At 40.1% G+C, this 20,712-nt stretch overlaps 1 protein-coding gene across 6 annotated transcripts in view; it reads right to left on the minus strand.

The window, feature by feature from the left end:
- The window catches only part of ARHGEF9 (Cdc42 guanine nucleotide exchange factor 9), a 311,063-nt gene that overhangs the window by 35,669 nt on the left and 254,682 nt on the right, over nt 1–20,712 (minus strand). For all 6 annotated transcript variants that reach the window (XM_033111439.1, XM_033111446.1, XM_033111462.1 and 3 more), the window contains exons 4-6: nt 17,359–17,538; nt 11,135–11,367; nt 5,801–5,930 (exon numbers count right to left, since the gene is read on the minus strand). In XM_033111439.1, the coding sequence (XP_032967330.1) occupies nt 5,801–5,930; nt 11,135–11,367; nt 17,359–17,538 (543 nt within the window). The remainder of the gene's footprint in view (nt 1–5,800; nt 5,931–11,134; nt 11,368–17,358; nt 17,539–20,712) is intronic.

The raw sequence follows: 20,712 nt of genomic DNA on the forward strand, positions 1-20,712 counted from the left end.
CTCTAATTTTATAGTCCAAGGTACAGAGAAGTCAAGTGATCGGCCAAGGTCACCCAGCTAGTTAGGTACAGATCCATAACCCAGCCCCAATTCTGCAGCTCCAGAGAATGTGCTCACTCTTGCCACTACAGTATGCTGTCTCTAGGCCAAAAATCACTGGACGGTCAGTCCCTTCCTCTCTCTGGGTCTCAGTTTTTCTAGCTGTTTCGAGCATACCAATTTTTTCCATTCTAAGGGATGAGAAGGAAAAAGGGAGCTCAGTAGAAATATTTTCTAATAACACAACCTCAGAAAGAAAGCTCGGGGTACTACTGTAACTTCAGACTCCACCTCAGGGATACCTTGGAACTTAGATAAACTCTCCTCCTTGAGGGGCCCACATATTAGCACAGCACCTCTGGAGGCCCAGGGCTGAGAGAGGAAGCCCTTAGGATGAGGGAGCTGTGAAGGACTTTCCTGTTGGAGGAATGAAAATGTGAGAGTGGTATCAGTATGCCATGTCCCACACTGAAGTAGGCCAGGAAAATGTGCCACCATCCATTTTGAGTACGTATGAAGTAAAAGAAAACTATGAAAAAGGAGCCATGCAAATGCCATGCAAAGATGGCCACGATTACTTTTAGAGATACCACATGTTAAACAGAATGAACAGACCAGGAGGATTACTCAGTGTCATCTGGTCCACCCACTATGCCAGCCAGGAATAATCTAATTCTATTTTAAGTAGTTCTTGCCACATGTAACTCTGGCAAGCAAATGAAAACAAAAACAAAAACTTGAAAAAATATACCACCTATGCTCACAAAGCTGGTTGACAGTTGATGTTGGGCAACTCACATAGACTCTCTGTGCCTCAATTTCCTCATCTTTAAAATCAGGGTAATAACAGTACCCACCTCATTTGGCTGTTCTGAAGATTATATAAATTTACATATATACAGTGCTTAGCATTGTATGATCCACATAAGTGATAGTTATTATCCTGACAATTACTGTGTGCCCTGTACCCTGTGCCACATATTCCTATCCACACTCACAACAACACAATATTGTACTGTTATTACTGCCAAAACCAAGTTCAGAGAAATTGCAAGTAATTGTTCCAAAGTGGCTGAATCTAGGCCAGACTCCCTCCAAAGTCCATGTTCCAAAGTGTCAAACCACAGTAGAATGATTTCTTAATGCAGCAATCCGCGGATTTGGGAAATTTCTGAGGTGAGACTCTCAGAAGACTTGGGTTCTGGGCCCAGTGCTGTTACCAACTTACTCTGTGCCCGTGGGAAGTAGCTTAACCACTCTCAGTCTGTTTCCTTAGACAATGGGGATAATATAGTGATTCCTGTTTGGCTCACATCATATGACTGCTTGAGAGCATCAAGTCAGTTCATGTGAAGGAAAGGGCCCTCTCCGAGTTCAGAGCTCTCACTCTTTGACTCCTCTGTCCCACTTGTACCACACGATTCTTCGCCTTGTTCCAAAAAGTGCAATCCTTTCCAATTGATCCCTCCCCATGGGCTTCCTGTTCTCTTCCATTCTTTTAGGATTTTGTTCACACTGTTCCCTCTGCCTATAACCTATCTGCCTGCACTGGATACACAAGACCACATCTCATTCATCTCAAAATCCCAATGCTCAGCACCCCATTCTGATTACAGAATGACTGTCTGATGTGTGGTTGTGGCCTGAGCAGATCCAGGGAAAGAACAATGGAAATGCCATCCTTTTCGTAGAGTTTATTTTCAATGCTGCCTATGGACAGGAGGGCAGAGAAATAACAAATTCATCCAGCCCCACATTTGATCTCCTCGTCCCAGGAGTATGCCTCATCAAGCCACGTTAGCTTTTAAATAGATGCTTTTGCTGACTCCATCAATGTTGGGTTTTTGTGTTTCCTCTAACTTCTTTGGATTAAATCATCCAATGGTAAACTGGAGCAGGTCATTGTGTATTACACAACTAGGCTGTGAGGGGAGAGGTGCCATGAGGAGGAATTCACAACCACTCATAACCAAGTTCCCAAACATGAGCTCCAAACTTGGACTCCTGGTAAAAATCTCCAGAAAAAAAAGATTAAAAAGAACCTGTAAGGATGGAGTACATATATACAATGGAATATTACTCGCCCGTGAGAAAAGATGAAATACTGCCATTTGCGACAACATGGATGGAGCCTGAAATTATCATGCTAAGTGAAATAACTCAGACAGAAAAAGTCAAGAACCATATTTCACTCATATGTGGGAAAACAAACAAAAACTCATAGACATAGACAATAGTTTAGTGGTTACCAGAAGGGAGGCGGGAGGGGGATGGTAGAAGAGGGGAAAGGGGATCAAATATATGGTGACAGAAGGAGAACTGACTCTGGGTGGAGAACACACAATATATAGATGACGTATTATAGAAATGTATACTTGAAACCTATATAATTTTACTAAACAATGTCAACATGATAAATTTAAAAGAAAAAAAGCTGTCAGGGATTTGTCCCTTCTCCCTTCCTTTCAAGTGAATCTAATGAGTGCAAAGGATGGTACAGTGACAACTCAACCAAACATCAGAATCAGAGAAATCAGACATGGAAATTCCCCAGAAACTGCAGTCCTTGGGAACGGGTTTCTTCTCCCTGCTGTTTCCCTAAAGCTGCTCTAAAGTATTTATTATTACTTAGAGGTATAGGTAACACTTTCATTCATCCATTTATTTTTTTAGGAGCCCCGGGGGGTGGGGCAGAGCAGGGGGGTACTTCATGAACTCTAGTCCCCATAGGCTGGCATGGTAACTGGAGTTGGGCAAAAGACCCAGAACACTCATGGAATAAGGTGAGGGAGTGTCAGGTCTGGAAAATGTAAGACCTCCTGCTCTCTACCCGGGTGCTCTTATTTATTGAGCAGGCACCTACTGCCTGTATGCCATCAACCCTCCACCCTCTTTCAAAATTCCTCTTCAAGGGAGATTAAGCTCTAAAGGTTTCCTCTATGACTTCTTTTTGATTTGACAAATTAAGCTGAAATCACGTGGATGCTTTTGACAGCCACCCTGTTTATGCAAACACATGGGGGAGGCATGGCAGTGGCAGAGATAACAAAGCATTGCTTCATTTTCTTGATCTGTAAGGCTTGTCCACAGCAGTTTCAGCAAGCTGGCAGGACCTCTCTCTGCCTGTTCAACTGCTTGGACAGGTGGAACATACAAAGAACCTATACCAGGGAACCAGTGAGGTTGGGCAACCTATGCCAAGAGCCAGCAAGTCATGGAGTAGAGGCATGTCCTACTGCTTTCTGGGGGAGATCCCCCCGTACTCATCCACCTTTAGCCTTACTGGGATTTGGGTCCCCCCCATATCTAAGCAGTCTTACTGTCTTGCTTAGATATGGACCATTACAGCAAATACAAGTCCCTGAAGTATCACAAAGGAAAGGAATTGGGCTACAGGATGAAGAAGGTTGTCAGAGTATGTGATGCAGCAGTGAAAAGAACACCACAGAGGGGATCTGGAGACTATATTCAAATTTTAGTTTTGTCACTGATTTGCTATGTGACCTTGGTCAGAAACAGGCTTCTCAGACTTCCAGCATCATCACATGTGCATGTGTGTATGTACACACATGCGCACAAACATGGCCAAGGTTGTTGTGGGGGCAGTTCCTCTAAAAGTCCTGGTGAATTTGACATTCTTGAAGTTTTTAAGAGTAGATGTGACGAACATTACAGACACTTTAGACCTAGGCCTCTGATACGCACCCACAAGGCCTTGCTGGAGAAAAGGCTTCCTAGAGGGCAATTCCTCTGGAGCTAGTAAGTTCCACAGTGACCCCAGAGTCTGAAAAGGGGACCACGAGGAATTTTTCTTCTTACCAATTTAGATGAAGAAGGGCTTCACCAAGCTGGAGGGTGCCAGGGTTGTGGGGGCTTGCATGAGATTAGAGGACCAATCAATCATGCGAACAAAGGAGGCTGAGATAAAGTGTTCTATCAATCTTGGCTCAGAATTCCTTTTTTGTTTTCCACCCCTCACCCACAGACAAAAACATATGAAATTCCTCCTGAGATGCCGAGTCTTTAAATCATAGCTTACAGCCTTTGAATTTGGTATTAATGAAGCTCCCTGGATAGGCCAAGGGATTTCAAGCTATTCTTGGTCCTCCACGGCCCCAGCTGCAGGGAATGAAGTCCCAGAGCATGTGAAGGGATTAGAAGGTCTTCCAGGCATTGGGAAGGTATTCTAGAAAGTAGGAAGACAACTGCCGCTGGGAATCTCCTCTTACACAGAACCCTGCCAGGGGTAGAGAAAAAGAGGCCTGCTAACCAACCACAGTTTCAGAGTGCCTTAGAGTTGATGGGCTTGCTAAAGGTCATTTGGTCCAGCCCTGTGCCTCTGATCAGGCAACTAGTTAAAGCAAACCCGACACAAGGGAAGGAGAAGCCATGATTTCCTAACAAGTCTGGGTCAATGCTGGCTTCATCTTATGAGCAAGAGAACCTCTTTATATAGATTCATTCCTTTCTCTGAATCTCAAAGAATCATTTTTTTTACTCTGTATAAGGACATTATCCTTCAAATAAAACTCAAAAAACATGCAAGCTGCTCAGAATTGTGGTCTTTTCTAGCTACCTACATTAAGGAGGAACAGAGTTAGTAGAATAAAGGAAAGATGATTTCTTTCTGGACCTTGGTTAGGTAGCTGTTTGTAAGGCTGATGGAAGCTGTTTGTAAGGAAGCTGTTTGTAAGCTGTTTGTAAGGCCCTTGGAATGTGCTAAACTACGTAAAATTTTACAGAAATACTACCTCTCAATCCCAGGAAATGACGCCTGAGTTGAGGCCACGAGACAAGATTGCTGCCTCCTCCCTGGTAGCATGTCTAGTCTCTCCCGTTTTGGTTATGTTAGCCTGTGGGCTATCAGATTTCACAACCTGGGCCTGAGAGATAAATGTGAAATGCCATTACTCTTGGTTCTGTTGGTGGGCACCAGAGAAAAACACTGAATAGCGTGCTCAACACACTGGTACCTGTGAGGCCGTAACATTCACAGCTTTGCTTCTATTGAACAGAAACCTCAACAGGGCACTGGCATTACAGAGGCAAAATCTCCATTTATTTGTTAGGCTGTCTACGTCCTCTGCAAGTAAGCACCTAGGAAGGGAAGGCTTTCATGACTTCAGCCACTATAGGCTTTCTGAGTTCAGAGAGGTTGGGACTATGTCTAATGGAATGTAAGGCTACCCGGGATTATTTTTGTAAGCAGATGATTAAAAAAAACACACACACACACACACAAACAAACCAGAATTTGGTCTGTCAATTTGGCAGGGATGATGGTCATGGCCTGAAGTGCACAGGTTTAGGTTGACCTAGTAGATGTGTCAGGGTGAGGTGATCCCACCCAGAGGAAAAAATGTTGGCTAGCCTGCACCAGAGAACCAACTTTGTATTCTGTTTCTGGAAGTGAATTAGCACATACGATTCCTTATCCAAGTATTCATCTAGTGGTGATGAAATTCCAGGACTTGAAAGAGCTCTGAAAGGCAACTGAATCAACCCAATTGTTTTCTGGCAATACCCAAATAGATGAACCTTTCCTTTCTCAATGAAGTACTGCCACATAGATTTCTCCAACCTTCTTTGAAAGCTATTCAAGTACACAACACACCTATCATTAGCAGGAAGTTTTACCTTGGCTCTAATCTAAATCCTTCCTGCTGTTCCTCAAATCTAATCCCTCTTCGCCCATCCTTGGCTATGCGAAGTTCTGGCTAAGCTATTCAGACTCCCCAATGTCCGTTGGTAAGGATCCTACCTCCCAGTCTAGAACAGAGGCCTGCCACTGGGCAATCTTGTCGATATTCTCCAAACGTCGCTTGCGTTCATTGATCTGCTGAGTCACATTTCTCATGACAGCCAGAGCAGCTGCCACATACCTGTAGTCACTGTGAAGACACAAAAGTACAAGTTGAATGAATCAATGTGCCAGAGAATCAATATGCTGGGTGCCAACCCTAACATCCATTCTCCGCTTCCTGCTTTTTATTAGGTTGGTGTAAAAGTAACTGTGGCTTTTGCAATTATTTTTAACCTTTTAAACCACAATTACTTTTGCACCAATCTAATATAATAGAGCCCTGATTTTCAGATAGAACTCATGCCACATGGAGTAAGAGTACATTATCCATCCTTTTTTACAGTAAGGGGTGACTATGCGACTAAATTACGTCCAATTAAATGTAAATAAAAGTATTGGGCAGAATTTTTGAGAAACGTCCTTTAAGGAAAACAACATGCCCTTCTTTGGCCCTTACTCAATCCTGATGCTTGGAATGTCGATGCAATGGCTTAAGTTCCAGCAGCCATCTTGGACCATAAGGATTAGGTCCATATTCCTAGGGATAGGGTAACAGAAAGTTAGAAGGAACCCAAGTCTCTGATGACCATGGAGCCACCATGGCAGCCTTAGACTGCCTCCTTACAGACTTCATTTACATGAAAGAGAAATAGACTCCTATCTTTTTTACACCATTGTTTTTGTGTCCTATCTAATACAACTAGCCAAGAACCAAGAAGGGAGCCCCCCACAGATGGCATGGTCCAGACAACTTTACTATCTCTTCTATGACCTATTCCTAGGGAACTCTTCCAGTGACTGAAATAACATCCACACCTTTCCTCCTGTACAATATAGAGATAGTATGCAGTGGTTAGAACAGAGTCTGGAGCCAGACGCCTTGGGCTAAAACCCTAGTTTTGCCATTAACTAATGGTGAGGCCTTTGGCAAGTCTCATTCACCATTTCAGTGGCTCAATTTCCCATAAAATAGGGAGAATTACAGTAGGATTTGTTGAGGGTTTAATCATCCATGTAAACTATTTTTCTCTTGGCTCATAGTAAATGTTAGCAGTATTATTAATACAAATCGAACATTCCTCTAGTATAGACATCACGTGGGTTGCCTCTAAAAGCCTCCAGTCCCAGAAATACAACCCTAGGCCCAGCTTCCTAGACTGTGGATGGCACATTTGTTGAAGGTTATACCATCCTGCCCAGTTTTCTCTGCTTGTCTGATTATACTTCCACTGAATGACTCCTGTTAAAGGAAGACTGAAAGTGACATCCCAGACATTTGGTGGAGCTACAATAAACTGAGAAGGCAGGAAGATGAGTTCAGTCTTAATTAATCTTTTCTTAGAGAAGCTGAACATGCTTTGTGGTTACTAACCTGCTCACTGTTCCAGCACCAATTAGAAAGAGAGAAGAAAAAAGATTCACAGCAACTGTCTTTTCCTTTCCTAAGATGTTGAAGTGTGGGGTGGAGAACCAAACATAGGCACAGGGAAGGAAATTCTAACTGCCAGGGCACGTGCCATGTAGCTCCTCCTCTTAGCTGGTGTCCCCAGCTCCAATCTGTTTTCTGTACACCTGCCAGGCGAGTCTTCAAACACTACTTATTGCATTATATCACCTCCAGTGACAGGATGCTTACTACACCTCCTAACCAGTCTATTCTGTCTCAAGACAACTCTGTTAAAAACAAAACAAAACCTCTTCTTTATCCTGAGCCTTTATGAATGTTAGTGATTATCAGTTCTTCTTCTGGACCCCACTGCTGACTCATATTGAACTTATGGTTGACTAACACTTCCTAAATCTCTTTAAAGCATACAATCAGGAAGCTGCATCTCTCTCCATCTGTACTTGAACTGTTGATTTCTTAGACACAACTGCAATATTTTATATTTGTTCATGTTACATTTCATTCTTTTGGTTACTTGCTCCAGCCTATGGGGGATCTTTTGGGTTCTGTAACACTGTCAAAGTTTCTTCCTGGCAGTACTATTTGAGCCTGCCATTTAGAAGCAGGATAGGGTGATAAAGGAAGGGGTGGTTGCAGTGTAGAACATGCTGACATAAATAAGTGTCCCTGTTCTTTGGGCCCAATTTCAGTCTCCCATTCCATTCCTCTCTCTGATTTGATGGCATAAGGAAAATACCTTAAGCCACTTTCTGGGAGGTAAAGCACAGAGCTACACTATTCAATATGATAGTCACTAGCCACATTTAATCAAAATGAAGTAAAATTAAAAATTTAGTTCCTAAGTTGCACCAGCTACATTTCTCAGTATTCAATAGCTATGCATGCCCCATGGCTACTATATGGGAGAGCACAAATACAGAACCTTTACATCATTACAGAAAGTTCTATTGGACAGCACTAGCATGAGAATGCTTATTACCTCATGCCCGACTCAATCATGGATTCATCACTGCCACTGTGCCATTACTGTCAGCCAACCTTTGCCATTTTTAGCTGGCTGCCTTTCTCACAATGGTTAGAGGGGGAATATGCCCATCTCTAACTTGACCCCACAGATTTAGGAGTGGGCGAGAGAAGAAGTGAATAGCTGTGGTCCAGCCTGAACCCTGCTCAGTGCTCCCAAGTCTCCAGATGAGGTCTGGGTCCAGGGGCCTAATGAGGAGACTGACTTAAACAAGATTGTATTATTCCAGACATGTCAGCTGAACTCCTTCTCGTATACAGTCTACATTCTTGTCAGCTTAAGGAAGGTTGGGTGGTGGGGAAGGGACATGTCAGCCTTTTGTAAGGAAAGGTAGTATTTTCCATTTATCACTCTCCATCCATCTAATCTTCTACCTCAGAAACCACTCTGACTGCCTGCATTTCAGACCTACCTATCTAAACACCTATCTGACTAAGGCTTCAAGCTGACAGCAGCCTCTAATTGCCTACAAATCCAAGCTACTCTATGACATGCATCACAGGAGGTGTCATCCTGACAGCTTTGAAACCTGTCATAGGGGTGGCCTGTGGTCAATGCTGGGCCCTACCGGTCATGATGAAGGAGGACAGGGATTGATGTAGCCTGCTATTGCCCGATCCATTCTCTCAGCACTCTGGAGCTCAGGAGGTAGAAGGAAAGGGGGCCGGGGACCCAGAGGGCCAAAAGGCCTTGAGGCAGGGGTTCTAGTCACAAGGTGAAGGAGCACAGGAATGGCAAGTGCCGGGCACATGTCCTGTCTTACTGGCTCCCATTAAACCCAGTAAGGCCCTGGGGTTGCTTTCACCTAAGAAACAAACATAGCTTTTGGCTGTGCTTTGAAATGGTCTTTCTGGGCTCTTAAAAGCAATTATGCAGTATATAATTACCTAATTGATATCATCAATCCCCAAGTATGATTTTTAGAGCCTCCTGCTAGGTTCCACAGAACAGATACTCAGAGGTAGGTGGGAAATGAGCTGTGATATAAAAACATTTGAGAACCACTCTTTGAATATCCCGGTTTTAAAACTATTGGTTTGAAGGCCGCTCCACTGAGATTTAGGTACAATAGAGGCTGCTTCTGGTCACTTAGCACCAAGAAGTATAACCGTGGAGGTCATTTAGGCTCATGACACCATGCACTGGCAGAACTGGAGGACACAATGGTTAATACAATGTGGTTAATACAATGTATTATTGTATTACATTGACTGGTTAATGTACAATGGCTCACAAACCTTCCTGGGTATGAAAATCACTCAGAAGGCTCTTTAAAAAGATAGGTTCCCAGACCACGGACCACAATTTGTGTCCCTGTTTTGCCACAGACTTGCTCTTTGTTGTTTTCCTAGTCTGGACTTCAGTCTTTCTGGCCATTGAAGGAGGAAATCTGACTAGAATACCTTCCATAAAAGGCCTTTCCATTTCAGGCACCATAAATATTTTCCATTTTATTTTTAAAGGATCTTAATTTTAGTGGGGGTTCTTCCGTGACCTATTAGTGCTCACAAAAAAACTGTATCCTTAGAAAACTTGGTACTTAGTTCTGGCAATGGGTTGTATTAAATCTTTTCGAGTGAGATGTGGTCACCTCCAAATTTCTCATGAGTATTCCCACCATCCCCCAGCTAGTAAACAGATTCACTGGGGAGAGAGCAGAATTCTCCTGTGCAAGATCCTTTTCCACCTGCCTCCGTCACAGCCCACACAGCATGGCAGGCAGAACTACCACTGGTGTTGTTACTCACACAAAGGGAGAGTCCAGTGCCACTGCATTTAGCTTTATACTGAAATCTGCCCAAGGCTCCAGAACCACTAAAGCACATGAGCCATGGTTTGCTAAAGAAACAACATCAACTTCAGAACGAACCCAGGGACTGGCCTAGAAGTTTGACATAAACAAAACCAAATGGCCCACACCCATGGCCTTATGCAACTAGGTCTAGAAGTCAGCTCCAAGGAAATCAGATAATGGAGCCAAATGAAAGCTGGAAGCAGGTCTAATAAGAATCAGGCAGAAAGCAAAATAAAACTGGGCAAAGGTCTTCTTTCTTCTTGGAGTGCTTAATCAGAAAGAAAGCTGAGAGCTGGGCCAACAAGTCAAGGTCAGGGATTTAATACCAATTAAAGGCATGCTAGAAACAGGCTGGGGACTCTAGGTCATGAAATAAAGCATGTGCAAGAGGGGGGATGGTTCACTGTAGACCATCCCCATTGTTGGAGATGACTCCCAACATACACCTTACTGGTAGAGGTTTAGGGGTTTCATTTCCATTCTAAGAAAGAGAAGCTCCTTGGTCCATTTTGAGTTGATTTTCTTGAAAATACTGAAAAACTTTGAGAAGAACTCAGGGCAAGTCTCAAGTCTATTTCCCCCCAGTCGTGCTCTGGGTCTAAGTAAAAGGTACAGTTGGAATGAGGCAGAGGAGGGTAGAAAAGACTAAAGAAGACCCGAGATATAGCCTTGCAGAAGAAATCCAAGGTCAATACAGTTGGGCAAGCTGTTACCAGGATATTTGAATCTATCAAGCAGAGTAGAATAAATCAGTTGAACAATATTCCATCTGGGTTGACTCCTTTGGCTGAACTCAGGACTAAGGACCAGGCTGTAAGTTCCCTGAAGGCAGGGTCTAAGTGGCACAATAACAATGATGTATACTGATTTTGCGTGCACACTGATTTACAACTTTATAAGCTACTCTAACAAGCATTCCCTCACTTGATACACATAACAGCCTTGTGAAGCAAGAGAGATAATGTCATCATCTCATTGTGCAGATAAGCTAACGGAAGCACAGAAAAGACAAAAGGGGGTCCAACAAGTAGAAGAGGCTCTCTCCTTCATCCTGCTTCCCCTTACCTATGGTCCTGGGCCGTATACTTGAGGAGCTCAGCCAACTGTAAGGGATACTTGCAGATCTTCTGGACTGGAGTCAAAAGGAAACCATCAATAGCAATGTCGATCATCTGCTGCAAGAGGCGACAGGCCTCAAAGAAATGCTGGTAACGGCTGTCCTTCATCAGTTTGGAGAGCTCCATGCAGGCGTCCAGGTGGTTGTTACAGTACTCAGAGTATATCCAGAATCCATCTTGCTGTGAGCAGAGGAAAAACAATGAGAAAGTGAAAGGCTACTGAGAATTCCAAAAGAAGTTTTAGAGAAACAGAAAAACAGACCCTGTTCTTATGCAGGAATATTAAAATGATAATGATATCCATCTTTCCTAACATTTCATAATTTAATAATACAAAATAAAGGCATTATTTGGGAAATAGACAAACTGATGGTAAAAAGTCAAATAGAAAAAAACAAATAAATAGGAATAATAAAGAAATTCTATTAAAGAAGGGTAATGATGGGAAACTGGCCCTTGCAAAGTAAAACCCACTATGGGAATAAAACTCTGGCACTAGATCACAAAAAGAGATAGGTAAGAGGTTCTATTTCTGGCAATGGCAGACTAAGTTGTTTTAGATAAATCTTACACTGAGAAAAGCTAGAAAAATATAATAAATTTCTGCTTAAAGGAATCCCATCATCCAGAGCCTGAAATTGTCTCCACAGAATATCCTTTAGGAAATATACCTTGGAATATTTAGGGGTAAAGAGGCTGTGGTGTAGGCAAGTTAAACATAAACGGCTGAGGAAAAATAATTAAGTGTATGTATGTGTGTATGTATGTATGCATATATAAATATGCATATAGAAAGAGAGAGAATGAGAGAGAGGGAGAGCATATTCAAATTACAAAGTAAAAGCCGTGAAATGTTAACAATAGGTGAATCTAGGAAAATGGTATATGGGTGTCCTTTGTACTCTTATTTTTCAATTTTTCTGTAAGTTTGTAATTATTTCCAAGTTTAAAAAAACCTCTATAGTTTTTCTTATACACTCTTCAGTACTCATACAAAAACATGATACATGAACAAAACCTAAGAGAAATAACAGGCAATAGAAATTGATAGACAAAAAAATCAAGATGGAGTTATTACACATGGACTTAAAAATTATTATTTAAAAAAATACTAAATACGTAAACTACACAGATCAAAAGAAATTAGAAAAGCTTATCTAATAAAGAACTTTTATCTAACATATAAAAAGAAATCCTAGAAATTAATGATAAAAAGACAAGCAAACTAATTTAAAAAAAACCACAGGCAAAATAGTACATTAAATGGATGATACACCATGATTAGGAGGGATTTATCCCAATCCACTTCACCATATTAACAGATTAAAGGAGAAAAATCATATTATTATTTCAACAGATAGATAATAAGCATTTGAAAAATACATTTATGATAAAAGCAACCCACAAACTAGGAATAGAAAGAAATTTCCCCAAATGTGATAAAGGGTAACCATGAAAAACCTAAGCTAATATCATTCTCAATACTGAAATATTGAATGCTTGCCCCTAAGATCAGGTATAAAACAAAAGATGCCTGCTTTCACCATTTCTAGTTAACACCGTATTGGAGGTTCTAGTCAGTACAACAGGACAAGAAAAGGAAAAAGAAGGCATTCAAATTGAAGAAGAAATAAACTCTCTTTATTCAGAAATGACATGATTGTGTATAAAATCCTAAGAAATTTATAAAGAAAATACTAGAACAAATTAGTGAATGTGTCAGGATTCAAAGTCAGTAAACAAAATTCAATTGTATTTCTATTACCATAGCAACAAATTATAGGAAATTGAAATAAAAATACCATTTACAATAGCAACAAAAATTGAATACTTAGAAATCAATTTTTTAAAATGAGATCAAGAACTACACAATAGAAACTAGAAACAATGGTAAGAGAAATCAGAGAAAACCTAAACAGATAGATAGATGTTCATAGAACTGAAAACATATCAATTTTCCCAAAATTGATCTACATATTTAATGCAATCTTAAGCAAATTGCTGGCAGGGGTTTTTTGTTTGTTTCCAGTTTTATTGAGAAATAATTGGCATACATTACTGTATAAGTTTAAGGTGTATAGCACAGTGGTTTGAGTTACATACAGAGGGTGCCAAAAATATGTATACACATTTTAAGAAAGCAAAAAACTGTATTAAAATTGTAATAATATATACCGATAACAAAAGATGAAGTCATGTATATACATTTCTTGGCACTCCTGGTATATTGTGAAATGATTACCACAACAGGTTTAGTTAACATCCATCATCTCACAGATCCAATAGAAAGAAGAGAAAAAATTTTTCATTGTGATGAGATAAATTTATATAGACCTACAAATCACCTAAAACAGGCAAAACTGTTTTGAAAAAGAATGAATTTGGAAGAGTTATGCTATCTGCTTTTAAGACTTGTTACAAAGTTACATTAGTTAAGACAGTGTGAGGAAAAAAAAATTTGTAGGGAAAAAAAACTGGTGATGGATGTTAACTGGACTTATTGTGGTGATCACTTCACAATATATACAAATATTGAATTATTGTGTTGTAAACCTGAAACTAATATAATGTCATATGTCAATAATATCTCAATAAAACAACCACCACCACCACAACAACAAAAAGGCAGTGTGCTATTAGTATATGAATTGTCACATAGACCACTGGAACAGAACAGTGTCCCTAAAAATAGACCCATAAATATAGTACCAATTGATTTTTGATAAAGGTGCCCAGGTAATTCAATGGAGGAATTAAGTTTTTCAAGAAATGGATATTCATATGGAAACAAATTACCTTTGACCCTTACTTTATACCATGTATCAAAATTACCTCAAAAAAAGATCACAGACCTAAATATAAGACATAAAGCTACACAACTTCTATAAGAAAACAAGAGAAATCTTTGTGGCCTTGCGTTAGGCAAAGATTTCTTAAATAAGACCCCAATAAACATAAACCTTAAAAGAAAAAAATGATAAACTGGATTTCAACGTAATTAAAAGTTTATACTTTTCAAAGACATTGTGAAGAATATCAAAGGCTAAGATACAAACTGGGAGAAAATATCTGCAAATCACATATCTGACCAAGGACTTATAAACAAAACAAATAAAGAATTCCTGAACTAAACTATAAGAAAACAAATAATCTACTTAAAAATGGGAAAAAGACATGAACAGATACTTCACCAAAAATTTTATACAGGTGAAAAATAAGTGTATGAAAAAATGCTCAACATCATTAGCCATTAGGGAAATGCAAATTAAAACCACTATACACTTATTAGAATGGCTAAAATAAAAAATACTGATAATACCACATGAAAGCAACCATGGGGAGCAATGGAACTCCTATATTAGAAGAATGCAAAATGGTATAGCAACTTTGAAAAATAGTTTGTCAGTATCTTACAAAATTAAACAAACACTTACCATGCAACCAGTAATCCCACAAATGTAAACAACTTAGTAAACAACCCAGATGTCATGGAATGAACTAGTAAATGGGTAGTATATCCATGCAATGGAATATTACTAAGCAATAAAAAAACAACTGTTAATACATTCAAAAACATGGATGAATATCAAAGGTATTAAGTGAAAAAAGCTGAACATAAAAGATTACTATTGTTTAGTGGTTATCAGAAGGTAAGGGGGTAGGGGGGTGGTAGATGAGGTAAAGGGGATCCAATATATGGTGATGGAAAGAGAACTGACTCTTGGTGAACACACAACATGATATACAGATGATCTATTACAGAATTGTACACCTGAAATCTATGTAATTTTACTAACATTTGCCACCCAAAAAAACTTTAATAAAAAAAAGATTACTACTATATGATTCCATTTATATGACATTCTAGAAAAAGTAAAATTACGGTAACAGAATGCAGAATAGTGTTGGCCAAGGACCAAGGGTGGGAGCAGGGATTGACTACAAAGGGAAAAAGAGAGAACTTGATGACGTGATAGAAATGTTCTGTACCTTGATTATGATGATAGGTACACTACTATATACATATCTCCTAAAACTCATCAAATTATACACTTAAAATTGGTGAATCTTGTATGTAATTACACCTTAGAAAAGCCGATAAAAACAAAATCCTAGAACTGATTAATAAAAGGGTAAACAATCCAACTTTTTTCAAGGCAAATTATTACATAAAAAAGGATAATACACCATGATTAGGTAGGGTTTATCCCAGCAATGCAACATTCATTTAACATATAAAAATTACTCGATCCAAATTCACTACATTAACAGATTAAAGGATAAGAGCATATGATCATTCCAATAGATAAGTGGTCCGTTTTTATTCCTCAGGTGACATTTGACAATGTCTGGAGACACGGGTGTCACAACCGGGGTGGGAGAGTTCCTACTAGCATTCAGTGGGTAGAGACTAGAAATGCTGTTAAACACCCTACAATGCACAGGGCAGGCTTCAACAGAGAACCACTGTTCTATATTCTACTTACCTCACTCAACACTATATTTATGATATCTATACACAGTGCTAAAAGGATCATACAACTACTGTTATTTCTTGCTACAAAATACCCCACAGTAAGCATTCCCTATCTGTTTCTTATCCATCCTCCGGTGATAAATACCTAAATGGCTTCTAATTGCACTCTCCCACATACAACACTGCCATGCAATGAACAGCCTTGTAAATGCTCCCTCGTGGACCTCTGCGAGAACTTCTCTGGCATACATCTTCAAGAATGGAACCACTAAGTCATACACATGCTAAACTTTGATAAATACTTTCTAGATACTTTCTGGAATGGCTGAACCAGTTTAAATACGGCGCAGAAAAGAGTTTACATATCATGCCTGAAAATGCTACCCTTAGAAAGACCTGCTTGAAATGTTGACCATTGACTGCCATCTTGGAACTTGGATCTCAAGAGGGTTCTCGACATTCCCTGACAAGACTGGCTCCCTGTGCTAAACTGTCTGTATAAACAATGTGGTTTATATTGAATACCTCCTTTCCTTCTGGGAGTCTAGAATTTGGGTACATGCTAGGCAGAGGGAGCCTATACGACCAGCCTCCCCCCATAAAAGCCTTGGGCACTGAGTCCCTAATGAATTTCCCTGGTAAACAACATTTAACATGTTGTCACAACTCACTGCAAGGGGAATTAAGTGCATCCTGTGTGACTCCACTGGGAGAGGACTCTTGGAAACTTGAGCCTGGTTTCCTCCAGACTTTACCCCATTTGCCTTTTCCTTTTGCTGATTTTGGTTTGTATCTTTTAGCTGTAATAAATCATAACCATGAGTAGGACTATATGCTGAGTCATATGAGTCCTTCTAGCAAATCACAGAACATAGGGGTAGTCTTACGGATATGTACCACCACTCCCCCACACACATTCCTATAAACAAAGCAGGAGAAACTTGCAAGAAGACTTCTAGCTGCACACTTTTGTGTCATTTGAATTTTGTATCATGTCCATATATTATCTCTTTAAAACTAAAAACTTTATACAAAGGGGAAAAGAGTTAAAACAATTAAGTCACTTGTGAATGAGACCCAAAAGATGTTAGAGAACCACAGAAGTATACAATGAAACTTCATATTCTAGATGAGGAGGCCCAAAGAAGGTAAGGGAGTTACCCAAAGGTACTCAGACAGCCATTACAGACACAGGACTCAAATTCTCACTTTCCTATTTCCTAGTACTACTTCCTCTAAGTCATGTGGCCTCTTTTCCTACACACATCACTTCTCCTACCCTAATGCTTTCCCCTAAATGCCTCATAGGTGCCCACTTTCATGCTGACCATGGTCTCTCCTATTTCTCAGATTCCTGGGTTCTCCATGCAGTGAATAATTTCAGTCCTTTTTAAAACACTGGATCCCGTGGAAACTGAACCCAACAGGAATAGAAAAGAGAAGCTGAAGAAAAATCCTACTGGTAATGGTCTGGAAGGAGAGAGAAAAGGGAGGGGAAAGGTAAAGAAAGAGAATCCAAATCACAGTACCTTCCTAAATCCTGATACCCTGGCAAAGATGTCAACATCAAAGTCAGAGCGAAATCCATCCCCTACCATAGGACAAAGCAGCTGAGCAGGACCAGACAGCTCAGACACTCCTTCCATTGCTTCGTAACCTCTCTCAAAACCCTCCCCAAAGGGGAAGATGCTTACGTGCTCCAGGAAGCAGGGTCCTATCTCACTGAGGTGGGGGTCATCATTGTTGTACTGTTTCTCCAGGTCTCTCACGAAGCCCATTTGAAATCTGTAGATGTCTTCAATGTTCCCAAAGATCACCTTCAGTTGCTCATCGCTGAACATGTCCCTTCTCTTCCGGCATTGCTTCAGGTAGCCCTGCAAACAAAGAAAGAGCCCAGGCTGAGGATGTCCCTGATTCCTCAAGGGCTTTACTACTTCCTAAGCACTTAGGAGCCTAATTTCAGTTTCATGAAGTAGACGGAATAATTATTTCCGTTTTTCATATGAGGAAATTGAGGTTTAGAGAAGGAAGCCACTCCACCAATGAGTAACTAGGAAAGCTGGATCTCAAGCAAAGGTCTTCAGAGTACAAAGTCTCCAGAGAATAGAGCTTTGCCCACCATCCTCTACAACAAGGACCCCAGAAGTCATAGAGCCCTCTCTCAGAAGCTGGTTAAGCACAAAGACTTTCACTCATTTTAGTAGCTACTGGTTTAGCTGGATCTATTCACTCTCTCAAGTTCTATTTCTTATAGGACTGACTCAAAAGGTCTTCATAACATTGAAAACAATTTGGCAACAGAGGCCCCAGCAGGAAAACTTCCAAAAAGCAAACAGGAATTGACAAATCCAAACTATTCCTTAAAGCAATCTCTTAGCCATCTAAGGTAGCTGTCCAGGAAAGATCGTTTGGATGAGCTCAATCAACAAGCCTATAAGTGTCCAGACATGATGTTTTTAACAGGGTAAGTGTTCAGGACACATTTGTAAAAAAAAAAAAAAATCAGGCAAATTAATTGGCCACGGGGTTTGAAAATTAATCTGGGGAACGTAATTTAGCGGTTACCAGAGGGTAAGGGGGTTGGGGGGTGGGAGATGAGGGTAAGGGGGATCAAATATACGGTGATGGAAGGAGAACTGAGTCTGGGTGGTGAACACACAATGTAATTTATAGATGATGTGATATAGAATTGCACACCTGAAATCTATGTAATTTTAATAACAATTGTCACCCCAATAAATTTAAATAAAAAAAAGAAGTTAAAAAAAAAATTAATACAGCTAGCCATTGATGAAAGGGAAGAATCAATGAAAGATTCTCAGTCTAGTAAGAGAGCACTGCGATAATACAATCAGACTCACGGCATACTGTAGGGCAAAACACACACACAAACATACACACAGTCATCCATATTGAACCTACTGGTGTAGATTTTTAACTAATGGCCACTGTCCTCATTAGAAATTATTAGCATGTGAACATGTTCTTGGTGAGAATGAATTATGGTCACTTGCTTTCATCTAAAAAAACCTAAATGTGATTTTCATACCGTGTTTCCCCGAAAATAAGACCTAGCCAGACAATCAGCTCTAATGCATCTTTTGGAGCAAAAATTAATACAAGACCTGGTCTTATATTATATTATATTGTATTGTATTAATTATATTATAACATATTATATAAGACTCAGTCTTATATTATAGTAAGATAAGACCGGGTCTTATATTAATTTTGGCTCCAAAAGATGCATTAGAGCTGACTGTCTGGCCAGGTCTTATTTTCGGGGAAACACGGTAACACCTTTCTTACGTGTTGAGCCCCTAATATAATAAAGAGCAGTGCAGTAACTGACTTACCACTTCTGGCCCTGTCTCTATCTCTACTTTGTCTCCCCTAATACTGCTTCCAATTAGGGCATGTAGGCATACTCCAGGAAGACCCTGATCCCTGGCTTCAATGCCCTTTACCAACCTCTACCAAAATCCCACGTCCCTTATCTCTTTTCACACTCCAATTCAGCCATTAATTAGTGTCTTTCAACAGTTTGAAAATTAATAGTCTGTGCCTGTGTTGACATTTATTTAACTAATGCTGCCACCCTCACTGATTGCCATGCTCAAGATGCTCTACATTCATTCATTCCAATTCCTAACCAGGAAGAAGATGCCCTCTATTCCCACAATACTCTTTTAGCTCCACTACCTTTACTGAAATAACTCCCAAAATGCTGCCTCCCTAGAAAGCTTTCCTTGATGTATAGGGAGAGAGGCAATAAACTCCTAGATGCCCATCCTGCCAAAGACCTAACTCCCACAGTTTGCTTGCCTCTGTCTCTGTCCCTTCTCTCCTTCCCTCTCTCTTTCTCTTTCTCACCCTATCAGAAGTATCTTAGCTACAGTGGAGCAGGGAAAGCAGTGAGCACATCATCTAGCAAGAACTTTTCCATCTTGGCATTAGGCAAGGGGGCAAAGACTTCCTTACCCCTGCTCCGACTTTTTTCTCCCTAAGGTAGGCCTGTGAGCACAGCTGGAAAAAACTGTTACCAGTATCATATCAGCATGTTATGTCTGGGTAAGCAGAAGGTATTGGTGAGTGACCACATTGGGAAACAGAAGAAGCCATCATAGCAGCTCATTCATCCTCAAAAGTCAGTTCAGGAAGTATTTAATAGTTTTGTTCACTGCTCCCATTTGAAAGGTCTCGGGGAAGGTAGAAATTATTATCAAATGCCCAAAGTGCAGCAGGGATACTAGATCTTAACATCAGTATGGAACATGACATAAATGAAAGAGAAGCAAAAAGTGGGCTGTAGAAGATAGAACAGATAGAGATGTCAGTGCAGCTTTCTAATTCCCCAGTATGCTATTCATTGCCCTTGTCAGGGCCATCATTTTCTTTCTATTACATTATGTATGATGTAACAAGGGAACATTAAGCTATTTATTAGGAGAAATGTAACTGCCCATAGGATGGTAGAACCCTGGAGTGTTTTGTCAACTGTTTTTCTTTAAAGCTAATGGTAGCTTATAAATACATTCTGGTACATTTAGCTTGATGGAATATTATGTAGCCATTGAAAATAATGATTGCGAAGATTATCTAGAAACATGGAGAAGTGTTTATGATGCAATGTTGAAAAGTAGGACACAGAATATTATGGCAAACAAAAAAAGAATGTTACGGCACTATGATAACAACTCTGTAAATACATATACATATGGACATATTTGAAGGAATTATGCAAAAATGCAAACAGTTCTCTTATATTTGGTAGATTCTAGTTGGTTTTGTTCCAATTTTCAAACATCCTCTAATGCTGTTTTTTTTAAATTATACTTATGATTAGAAATGGGGGGAAAGTCTTTGCCAGAGAGTATAAAGAAAACACAGCCTCAGGAAGGCCTCCTTGAACACAATATTATCAAGGAAAGGGGGAAAATCCAATGTCCTCTCAAAATTTCTAGCCCTAGTATTTAAGACACATGACTTTCTGAAGGGAGTACAAATAATTGAAACTGCCTTTATCAAGGAAATAAGAGACGGGACAT

This window comes from Rhinolophus ferrumequinum, chromosome X (genome assembly GCF_004115265.2).
Source record: "Rhinolophus ferrumequinum isolate MPI-CBG mRhiFer1 chromosome X, mRhiFer1_v1.p, whole genome shotgun sequence".
In the NCBI taxonomy this organism is placed as follows: Eukaryota; Metazoa; Chordata; class Mammalia; order Chiroptera; family Rhinolophidae; genus Rhinolophus; species Rhinolophus ferrumequinum.